This window comes from Coregonus lavaretus (genome assembly GCF_964263955.1).
Source record: "Coregonus lavaretus genome assembly, chromosome: 3".
Classification (NCBI taxonomy): Eukaryota; Metazoa; Chordata; class Actinopteri; order Salmoniformes; family Salmonidae; genus Coregonus; species Coregonus lavaretus.
In genome coordinates, this window is record NC_139990.1 from 20,368,091 (window position 1) to 20,380,272 (window position 12,182).

The 12,182-nt window shown below is 42.7% G+C and overlaps 1 protein-coding gene across 1 annotated transcript in view; it reads right to left on the bottom strand.

The window, feature by feature from the left end:
- The window catches only part of LOC311114159 (thrombospondin-3b-like), a gene marked incomplete at both ends in the record, with an annotated part of 45,098 nt that overhangs the window by 15,841 nt on the left and 17,075 nt on the right, over positions 1 to 12,182 (bottom strand). Inside the window, 5 exons of the mRNA XM_084157159.1 lie at positions 1,482 to 1,564; positions 1,663 to 1,689; positions 4,017 to 4,119; positions 8,014 to 8,267; positions 9,225 to 9,431. Coding sequence (XP_084013285.1) covers positions 1,482 to 1,564; positions 1,663 to 1,689; positions 4,017 to 4,119; positions 8,014 to 8,267; positions 9,225 to 9,431 — 674 coding nt within the window. The remainder of the gene's footprint in view (positions 1 to 1,481; positions 1,565 to 1,662; positions 1,690 to 4,016; positions 4,120 to 8,013; positions 8,268 to 9,224; positions 9,432 to 12,182) is intronic.

The following is a 12,182-nucleotide window of genomic DNA, read 5'->3' on the forward strand; positions in this document are numbered from 1 at the left end:
GGGGGGGTACTGTCACGGATTCTGCCGAGGCTGCGCCTCCTCCTTGCTCGGGCAGGCATCGGCGTTCGTCGTCCCCGGAGTACTAGCTACTGCCGTTCGATGTTATCGGTGTCTGTTTAGTTTTGTCTGTATTGTTTACACCTGTTCGTCATTATGTTTGATTGTTTCCCTTATATTACCCCTGTCTCTCATCAGGACATTGTGTGTGATTGTTTTCCCTTCACGTATGTCATTAGTGAGCGGGTTATTTCCTCCCTGCGTGGAGTTATTTCTGTGTTCATATGGTCATTATCGGATTAAAGTACGTGTCCGAGAGTTCTGTGTCCTGCGCCTGACTTCTTCAACCGCATCTCACCGACAGCCGTGACACACTATTATTATACAATGTAAAAAATAGTAAAAATAAAGAAAAACCCTTGAATGAGTAGGTGTGTCCAAACTTTTGACTGGTATTGTATACTGTAGTTACTCTATCGAACAGGGGCATTCAACCATGGGAAGGTACTGTAGGGGGTCCGCACATGGAAAATGTATGTTTATTTAATGAATAATGAATCACGGTTGACAACTCCGTTGTGTCCTCCTCCCAGAGTGCAAAGAACCTTGGCGTGACCCTGGACAACACCCTGTCGTTCTCCGCTAACATCAAAGCGGTGACCCGATCCTGTAGGTTCATGCTCTACAACATCCGCAGAGTACAACCCTACCTTACACAGGAAGTGGCACAGGTCCTAATCCAGGCACTTGTCATCTCCCGTCTGGATTACTGCAACTCGCTGTTGGCTGGGCTCCCTGCCTGTGCCATTAAACCCCTACAACTCATTCAGAACGCTGCAGCCCGTCTGGTGTTCAACCTTCCCAAGTTCTCTCACGTCACCCCGCTCCTCCGCACATTCCACTGGCTTCCAGTTGAAGCTCGCATCTGCTAGAAGACCATCGTGCTTGCCTACGGAGCTGTGAGGGGAACGGCACCTCATTACCTTCAGGCTCTGATCAGTCCCTACACCCAAACGAGGGCATTGCGTTCTTCCACCTCTGGCCTGCTGGTCCCCCTACCTCTGCAGAAGCACAGTTCCCGCTCAGCCCAGTCAAAACTGTTCGCTGCTCTGACACCCCAATGGTGGAACAAGCTCCCTCACGACGCCAGGACAGCGGAGTCACTGACCACCTTCCGGAGACACTTGAAACCCTACCTCTTTAAGGAATACCTGGGATAGTATAAAAGTAATCCTTCTAACCCCCCCCCCCCCCCCCCCACACACACTCGTTAAGTGTGATGGGGGTCTCTGTGTCGCCGGTTTGCCTGGGAGGGGGTCCCTGGGGAAGAAAAGGTTGAAGACAACTGCTATAGAACACTGCCATCTCTCAAGCAGTTATGTTCTTGTGTATGTGAGCACACAATTCCCCTCTCTCGCTTTCATTCCCCCTCTGTCACTTCCTCCTGTGCCTCTTTCCCCCTCCCCCCTCTCTCGCTCTCTTACCTGTTCCCTGATGTCCTCTCGGAGTTCGCCCAGGATTTGGTTGAAGATGATCAGCTGGCCAATCAAAGCCTTGGTATGGTCACCTGACACAGAGATGTCCAACCATTAGAACATAAGCACAGGGAAACATTTAAAGTAAATTATAGGTTGATAAACCAGAGTGTTTCTGATTGATACTCACCAAGAATGGCATTAACATCGGCGCCAGCTATGGAGACAGAAAAGTCCACTTTAATCAATTCAATCACAACACAGTCTAGTTATCTTGATATACTATTCCTAACAATGCCTCTCACATACATTAACTACTACCTGTAAACATCCCTGGCATTCAAATGGTCATGCTGAAGATAGAAAGGAGGACAACCAATTTGTAATGAGATGAAAAAAGAACAACCAATTTGACATGTATATGTTAGTTACGTGGGCTCACCACTAGCGGGGGTTAAAGTGATAAGAATACAGTACTGAGATCAGCTTCTGTTAACCCAATGAGTCCCACCATATTGCCAGCACGTTTTGGACTTCTAACCCCTTTTAAACTTTGTGTGTTTGAGCTACAGACTTCTGGGGCGGATTCTGAAGGAGCCCGGGGCCGGGTCTTTTATACAAAACGTCTGAATGGTTTGAGTTACAAACTATTAAAAGCTATCTATGAAAAGCTGAGAGTCTCACGAACATGTACACTACCGTTCAAAAGTTTGGGGTCACTTAGAAATGTCCTTGTTTTCGAAAGAAAAGCATTTTTTTTGTCCATTAAAAATAACATCAAATTGATCAAAAATACAGTGTAGACATTGTTAATGTTGTAAATGGCTATTGTAGCAGGAAATGGCTGATTTTTAATGGAATATCTACATAGGGGTACAGAGGCCCATTATCAGCAACCATCAGTCCTGTGTTACAATGGCACGTTGTGTTTGCTAATCCAAGTTGATCGTTTTAAAAGTCTAATTGATCATTAGAAAACCCTTTTGCAATTATGTTAGCACAGCTGAAAACTGTTGTGCTGATTAAAGAAGCAATAAAACTGGCCTTCTTGAGACTAGTTGAGTATCTGGAGCATCAGCAATTGTGGGTTCGATTACAGGCTCAAAATGGCCAGAAACAAATAACTTTCTTCTGAAACCCGTCAGTCTATTCTTGTTCTGAGAAATGAAGGCTATTCCATGCGAGAAATTGCCAAGAAACTGAAGATCTCGTACAACGCTGTGTACTACTCCCTTCACAGAACAGTGCAAACTGGCTCTAACCAGAATAGAAAGAGGAGTGGGAGGCCCCGGTGCACAACTGAGCAAGATGACAAATACATTAGAGTGTCTAGTTTGAGAAACAGATACCTCACAGGTCCTCAACTGGCAGCTTCATGAAATAGTACCCGCAAAACACCAGTCTCAACGTCAACAGTGAAGAGGCGACTCCGGGATGCTGACCTTCTAGGCAGAGTTGCAAAGAAAAAGCCATATCTCAGACTGGCCTTAATCTTTTATTTTTATTGGCCAGTCTGAGATATGGCTTTTTGTTTGCAACTAGTGTATATGTTTTGCTCTATGACGCTCACAAGCTACACAAGAGTCGTTAGAAGGTAGGGGTTCTTCTACATAGAAGATAATTGGAAATCCCAGGACATAGTGTCTATAATACTATAATAAGCTCACATAGTTGCTGTCGCAAACTCAAAACTCCACACAGTTGTTACTGACTAGTTGGATATTAATTTCCCAGTGAGCAAATAATTTCTGTACTTACAGAAGTCATATACATTTATTTTTGTCAGGTTTTTGCTTTGGCAAACTTTTCATGAATGCAACTGTTTATGTCAAATATTGTGTTCTATTTGTACTTGTAAAACACTTTATTGTGAGGTTAAATATAAGGGCTGGATATGCAGAGAAATTAAAGTCAGATAAATGAAAAGCCGATTTTTGATGGGATCTCGGGACTGATAGAGCTAACTGACAAATTGCCTAAGGTGAGGTTTGGGTAGGAGGATGTGGATGGAAATATATATCAGCAGATATCAAAGTGAACAGTCTCTCTATATAGACGGGTTGCCTCCCACAATGTACCAATGTTCTGGCTTACACTTCTGTACGTAATAAATGTCAGTTTGGCATAGAGGAAATGGTGGAGTTGGGACATCCGGCTTTCCTACATCACTGCCTTATCCACTTGTTGCCCTAGCTTAAACATCCCCCTGATACAAATAGTAGCTAGCAAGATAGCGATCATAGAGGTAATTTTTAATGAGTGCATTTCGCAAGTGGCTAGTCTGAATCAACTACCTTCACTAAAACCACCACAATGGTTTTGCCTGCAAACTTCTTCCTTGTGATTTGTTTGGAGAGTTGTCTGTCTGAAGAGGACCCTCCCTGGAACACCTTTTCGAAGTTACCATGACAATCCATCATTAATCCCAGACCTAGTGCTGTTGCTCTTAGGTCTGCGTTTCAGAGACTAAAGTGAATATAACATTATAATAAATGAGTATGAAGATCGTTTGCATGTGTTTATGGTTGTATACAAAGATTGTACCTGAATTCTGAAAAGATGTATCACCCTGAAACGGACAATCGGTCAGGATTCCTGCTTTGGCTATGGAGCCACCCAGAGCCAGTTTCAGAGAGTCCACTGAGCCCTGAAACACACACATGCACACAGTAGAGTTAAAGATGCACTATGCCTCATTTCAGTTTATGTGACAAAACAAGCAAGTATAGTGTAAGTATAGTTGTACCATCTAAACCGCTATGAAATATATTTTCCATAACCAAAAAAATGTTGAACACAAAAGAACAATGAGCCAGATATTTCACCCATTGGAGGCTGCTGAGGGGAGGACGGCTCATAATAATGTCTGGAACGGAGCAAATGGAATGGCATCAAACACATTTGATACCATTCCACCTATTCCGCTCCAGCCATTACCACAAGCCCATTCTCCCCAATTAAGGTGCCACCAACCTCCTGTGATTTCACTGGATGTATAAATGTGAAGCATCCGGTTGGAGTTTCCACTCACTACCAAATATGGTGAGGAGAGGAAGCCCAGTGACCGGCAGTGGGAGAAGATGGATTTTGGCCGACATTCTGCACATTTTCTCATCAATGAAACATTTGATCTCCATACAGTTTTCTGTTTTCCAAAACTAGAATCTGAAACAAACAGAGTGGACTGCGTTTTGTAGACTTTACCCTTTGCCAAAGTTTCGGAAAATTGCGTTGTTTAGATGGAGTGCAAGGGCGAAGTGAGTTATTGCACACGCGCACCAAAGATTTTCATAAGTAACCCAAGATAGACCAGAGTCTGTCGTTTCCAATGGGAGCAAATTAATCATATTGGGCAGAACAAGCAAGGAGGTGGACAGAGCCAAGCACGAGCTAGTGAGATCCTATTGCCGCGTTCTATCATTTATTTGCATATTTCATAAGGGAACACAAAGTCTGTGAAGTGCGCATGTGCAATTGCACTCATAAACAGCACAATTTTTGAAACTTTCGCAAAGGGTAAGTCTACAAAATGCAGTCCACTCTGTTTGTTACAGATTATTGTTTTGGAAACAGAAAACTGTATACAGATCAAATTTCTTATTGATGAGAAAATGTGCAGAAAGTCGGCCAAAATTCATCTTCTCCCACTGCCAGCCACTGGGCTTCCTCTCATCACTATATTTCCTCTCATCATCACATTTATACATCCAGTGAAATATCTGTCTCATTGTTCTATCTGTGCGTGTACTTCACAGAGTAGGCGTTCCTTAACGGAAATATGCAAAAATATATGCTAGAACGCGCCAATAGGATATCACTAGCTCGTCCTTGGCTCTACCCACCTCCTTGTTCTGACCACTATGATTCCTTTGCTTCCATTGGAAACGACAGGCTCTGGTCTATCTTGGGCTAGTTATAAAAATATTTTGTTTGAAGCTGGTCTACAAAACCAAAAGTACAAGACGCAAAAACTAAACTTAAGTACGGGAAGCATAGAAATAGCACAAATATAACAGCTCTACCGCTTCTTAAACTTGCTTTCAATGAGAATGACAGGTCTATAACTCACATTTTAATGTGAATTTGGTCGGGTCACCTAAAAAGTTACATATTGCAGCTATAAATTGTGTGCGCAATCTTAATGAACTCTCTTACACAAAGGGGCATGGTAAGTGGAAATTCATGCTAATTTGTATTCGGAGTAAACTACCACTTTAAATCAATGTCTATGCCTAAGTCTATGTTAATGCAACCGACCTCAGGCAATGTTTTCTACAGCTCCACTGGGACTGCAGCTCCCCTGGGACTAAAAGCGTCTGCTAAATGGCATATATACTGCCGCACAGAAGAAATACCAGCCCGTTCAGAGAAGCACAAGATTGAACTTCACTCAATTTAGTGTTTTCCCCCGTTAGTTAACGCTATTAACATTTCCCTTTACTGCGGAAATTGTAATCGAATCAACGTAATATTTGCCACTTTCAATGCAACATGACAAGCACGAGCGGTCGGGAGTAGAGACGCTTGTTTTGAGATCAAAGCTAGAGCTGCATGTAGCCACGTGTACATTTAAAAAAATCTTCTTTGGTAGTTAGTCAGTTATTAGCCCAGTTATAATTCATTTCTGGTCAGCAATGGGAGAGTGATTACATCCTACAAGTGCACAAAATGTGTACATTTCTAGCCATCTTTGAAAAACGAGTCAGGTAAAGAGCTTTTTTATGTCTTAAAGGGGCATTGTTATATTTTGAGACAGGCTTGAATAAGCGAATAAGTAGCCAATAGGCATAGGGTAGCATTAATTTTTGTCTGATTCTCTTTAATAATAATAATAATAATAATAATAATAATAATAATGGTATGGGAATAATAATGCATTTTATTTTGTAAAGTGTTTTTTTGCATCAAACACAATACAACAACATTTTCTGTCACCTCCTTGCCTGAAGGACAAGTGGATAAACAGGTTAATGTCAAGCCCTGCATTGTTTTTTAAAGTTCTCCTGGAATGTAGGCCTACATTGAACACCACACATTGGCTGCTACTGTAGGCTGAATGATAGAACAGCTATTTCCATGTTAAAATGTTATGGGATGCATTTTCTCCATTGTTTTTGATGGTAGGCCACTCTGGTAGGCTTACATTATGATCAAATAGCCATAGTAGCCTACTTGGCCACTGTTATAACTGTAACTTAAAGCGGGTACAGCATCAGTGTTCACAGTAAACACGGCTGGAAGTTGCACAGAATTTTCACAATATTCAAGTTTGCGCTCAGCAGACCTGAAATTTGCTCAGTGGCATTTTTTTTTAGAGGGAACAATGACCCCAGGTCTTACTTAGACATATTGAGGCACATGCTCTGGGTTGTGTTCATTGGGGCACACCGTGGCAAAAAATAATTAAAACGTTGTGCAACGGGAAACATTTTTTTCTTATTGGACAAGTTCTGATAATACCTCTCTGTTTCACTCCCCTTTGGACCGTTTCCTTCTGTTTTATGCCTAGTGAACATGATCCTGGTCAGTACCCGTGTACACTTGCATGCATGTCACCTAAGCGGCCCGTTCAAGATAAATGACACAAACTAGGAACAATAGCTTTGGTGTACCCTCTCATTTTAGATATTTCCCTCCCTTTCATCCATCCTGACACAGCCCTCTCTTTGTCCACAGGGAGTGTGGAATCTATCAGTCAGATAGTCATTTATGCTGACAGCACCACATGGTAACAACTAACTAGTTCTCCATGTAAGCTTCAGCATGAGCCATAGACATGTAGCTGATAGATAGGATGTGCAGCTCAGCTCTATTCCATGTATTGGATGAAAAGGTGCTCATAGTATACTAGACATTTGGTTGTTCACTCAACTTTAAGTTGCCTGCGATAACTAATGTCTACGACATCTTATTAGTCATGCAAAATCTAGGCAATTTGCTTAAGTGGTATAGATGTCAGTTGTGGATAGAAGATTAGGCATGTAAAACAACCATAAATGAGCAACACTTGAAAAATTAAGAATGTGTCTATCATGGTGGGCAGGCTGGGTTTGTGTTTCATGTACTGTATGGCCTAATTAATTACCTAATTAGGTGATTTCTATGGGGATCCGGAATACTCCCTGTATTTGTTTTGGTCTTAAAAAAACTAATCTGCCAGACTCCTGCCAACCATGTTGAAGTAGTGTAGTAAAAATTGTTAAGTTAGGAAGTACAATTAGAGACTTCCTGAGTCCGAGAGCATGCTCTGAAACGTGCTCTGTAGAAATAGAGGTAGACTAAGCAATATGACAATTTGCAGCCGTGCCACTTTCTGCTTCACAAAAACGATTTGTTCTTCCCAAGTATTGCACTCCCTTGAGGCATGTCCACATTGGGAAGAGACAATAGTGGCAGGCATAGGCCAGATTTCAATTTTGTTGCTTCTGTAAGCAGGATGCCACACTGTGTATGATGATTTCTTATTGCTGAGTCTATCTTTAAATTCAATCTAGGACTGATGGAAACTTAGAAAAAAAAAAAAAAAGTACTGTTTTATTACCTGTAGCCTGGCATAGGCCTTCTGCCCATTGCGTATCTCCACAGACTCCGCCTCTGCTGGGAGCTGGACCATTGACGGTAGGACCTGTGCTGAGTCGGCCAATCGGCAGTTGACATAGAGTTCCATGTGGAGGTGGTTTCGTCGGAGCCCACCCACGCGGAGGATGAGTGACTGGGTGCGTCCGTTGGAGAGGCCGGGGTTCTGGAGGTTCACTGTGTGGAGTTTACCGTCCTCTCGTACATAACGCACCAGAACTAAGAAATAGAGAGGATTCTAAGATCAAGTAATCTCTTGTGGACAGATCTACGTAATTATAACTGGTACCATAGAATTTGTCGGGAAGGAATGGGATGCGTAGGATAACGAGCAGCAGTAGTTCCTGTGTTGGGGGTTTTCGTCACTGGTTATTTGGACAAATCACGATTTTGCAGGTGTTAGCATCTTTCGAATTTCGGAAGAGGAGGGGACATTCAACACATAGACTTGCCCGTAATCTCTCTTGGACAGATTCTCGTGGACAGATAAAACGGCGAGAATCTAGTAGTTCTTAGTTTTGGGTTTTCGTCATTCCACAGCCACAAAGTCAAAATTGGCTGTATCGATCAATTTCATGAAAACAATTTATTTTTATTTTTGCCCAAGATTAACAAGGGTGAAATTAGCAGAAGGGAGGGGTTTGGCTGAGAGTTTCAGTTTGCGAGGGAGGAGACTTCGCTTCCTTCCTTTGCACAAAGGTAACCACAATTGTTAACAGTATTCCCCACCAAAAGTAAAACAGGAAATTACAAACTTTTGCGAGATAATTTTACTTCTAGGTAACCAAGATTAATTTGCCCATAACTTGCAAAGAAAGAGGGTGGAGCTCCTCGTTCTAGTATAATCTTAATCCCTTCTCTTAACATGTATGGACCCAGAATTTAGAGATCAGGCAACCCCGAACATCATTGAAGCTAGCCTACATAGAACAGTGTTGAATGAGAGAGCCATATGAAAAAACAACAACATACTGTTAATTGTTTTGCAACTATACAACCCTATCAGATCTCCACAAGTGTCTAGGGGGTAGAGGCTAGGGGTCGAATGGGGAATCCCACTATTGGGATTGGGTGACTGTGTCTTAGTTATAGGCCTTGAAGAGAAACAACTTAAACTTCACCAAAATATCTATCTACCACATTTCCCTCCCTATCCCCTCTACTGACAATCCCTACCTTTGTTGACCTTGCCCATAAGGGCCACCTCCAGGTACTTCCTGTTGTCGTCTTTGTTGTAGACGCCCAGCAGCACTCCTCCCAGTTTGGGCGGCAGACGCAGAGTGGACACCAGGTACAGGTCCGACACGAAGCCCAGAGCCCCCGACATCTTCCCCACCGCAGACGCACTCTGCTTGGCGTCGTGCAGCTCCAGCATGTCAATCACTGAAAGATGGAGGGGTGGTGGTGGATTAAATGGGTCCAGTTTGAATACTATGGAAATGCATCTGTAGACCCCTTTCATGCAGCCAAATGACCTAGTGGCCTCATGGGTGGAATGTTATTAATATCTTTCACAATTTCATAATTAATAAACACTATTTCAAAAAATCTGGTGATTCTATATCAAACAGTTTTGTGACATGGTACAGGTGTCTTCTTTTTTTTAAAGCCCATAACCATGTGTGTGAGGTGTATACTTTTGTTTCAAAGTAGATTTGTTTAAGACTACCAAGAAACACTGTGTGACCCTGATTTAGCCCACTGCAGTAAATTAAGTGTGCACGTGTGTAGGGTGTGAAAAAGAGGAGGGATGGAAAGGGTAGAGCAAGAGGGATATTGCAACAGAGAGAAAATAGGCATACACAAAGAAAGAAGGCCAAACAGATGACACAAAAATGTTGATATGGGAGAGAGTCAGAGAGATGGAGTGAGAGAAAAAGAGAAAGGATGAATTTATTGACAATGAGGGATTCATCCTTTTGAGTTTAATGCCACTTTGCAGGGTTTATTGAGAATGTATAAGCCAGACACAAACTCAATGCCTCTTTACATTTACATTTACATCATTTAGCAGATTAAACTGACCCCTGTAATACAGAAGGCCTCCTGTAGCTCAGTTGGTAGAGTATGGCGCTTGCAACGCCAGGGTTGTGGGTTCGATTCCCACGGGGGACCAGTATGAAAAATGTATGCACTCACTAACTGTAAGTCGCTCTGGATAAGAGCGTCTGCTAAATGACTAAAATGTAATTATCCTCTTGTCTACTTCTTTCTGGTTCGTCGCCCCTGCCACAAAATAAACACATCTCACAGAAAATACCAGCCATTGCGGTCACTGTTAGTGGCAGAATGTATGTCTGTCAGTGAACTGGGTGCTGCTGGAATCTTTTCTTTATGTGATGTCTCTCCATTTATGGTGAATTTTGGTGGTCTTATAAACATAAGTTAATGACCATGGTCAGCAATAGCGCCTGATGTGGGGCTGCAATATACAGTATGTTCCTTTGTTTAAAAAAAAACAGTTTGTTATAGGTGACTGTGAAGATATTGGAAACACTTAGAGGTCAGAAACACTGTATCTGTGTGCAGATGACAAGTTTTATTTTATTATTATTATATACAGTGCTATGAAAAAGTATTTGCCCCCTTTCTAATTTTCTCTACTTTTACATATTTGTGATACTGAATGTTATCAGATCTTCAACCAAAACCTAATAGTAGATAAAGGGAACATAAGTGAACAAATAACACAACAATTACATATTTATTTCATTTATTTCATAAACAAAGTTATGCAACACCCAATTCCCCTGTGTGAAAAAGTAATTGCCCCCTTACACTCAATAACTGGTTGTGCCACCTTTAGCTGCAATGACTCCAACCAAATGCTTCCTGTAGTTGTTGATCAGTCTCTCACGTCGCTGTGGAGGAATTTTGGCCCACTCTTCCACGGAGAACTGCTTTAACTCAGTGACGTGTGGGTTTTCAAGCATGAACTGCTCGTTTCAAGTCCTGCCACAACATCTCAATTGGGATTAGGTCTGAACTTTGACTAGGCCATTCCAAAACTTCCAATTTGTTGCTTTTTAGCAATTTTCATGTAGACTTGATTGTGTGTTTTGGATCATTGTCTTGCTGCATGACCTAGCTGCGCTTCAGCTTCAGCTCACAGACGGATGGTCTGACATTCTCCTGTAGAATTCTCTGATACAGAGCAGAATTCATGGTTCCTTCTATTAAGGCAAGTCATCCAGGTCCTGAGGCAGCAAAGCATCCCCAAAGCAACACCAAACCATCACCACCACCATGCTTGAACTTTGGTATGATGTTCTTACTGTGGAATGCAGTGTTTGGTTTTCGCCAGGCATAATGGGACCCATCTCGTCCAAAAAGTTGACTCAAGTTTGCCAAAAAGAAACTTGGATGATCATCAAGACTCTTGGAAGAACGTTCTATGGACAGATGATTGAAAAGTATAACTTTTTGGACGACATGGTTCCCCGGCCAACATAGAAATAGACATACCAGATACTACACCATAGAAACAACACAACACGGAATATACACACCCTGACTCAACAAATAAACGTCCCCTGAGTCAGGGCGTGACAGTATTCCGTGTTGTGTTGTTTCTATGGTGTAGTATCTGGTATGTCTATTTCTATGTTGGCCGGGGTGGTTCCCAATCAGAGGCAGCTGTCGCTCGTTGTCTCTGATTTGGGACCATACTTAGGCAGCCTTTTGGCACCTGTTAGTTGTGGGATCTTGTTCCGTATAGGTTTGTTGTGTGTGCCTTAAGACTTCACGTATCGTTTGTTTGTTGTTTTGTCGTGTGTTTATTCGTTTAATAAACATGTACGCTTATCACGCTGCGCCTTGGTTCGACCAGTCTTTAAACGATCGTGACAGAAGATCCCACCAAATGAGGACCAAGCAGCGTGTCCAGGAGCAGACAGCCTGGACCTGGGAGGAGATCCTGGACGGGAAGGGATCCTGGACTTGGGAGGAGATTCAGGCCGGAATGGATCGCCGTCCTTGGGAGGAGACGGTGGAGGCACGCTATAGAGAGGAGCAGCGGCAACGCAGAAGGTGCCGGCCGAGGAGGAAGCCCGAGAGACAGCCCCAAAAAAAAATTTCGGGGGGGGGGGGGGGGGGGGGGCTAAAAGGGTGGTTGGCGGAGCCTAGTGTTAGAGC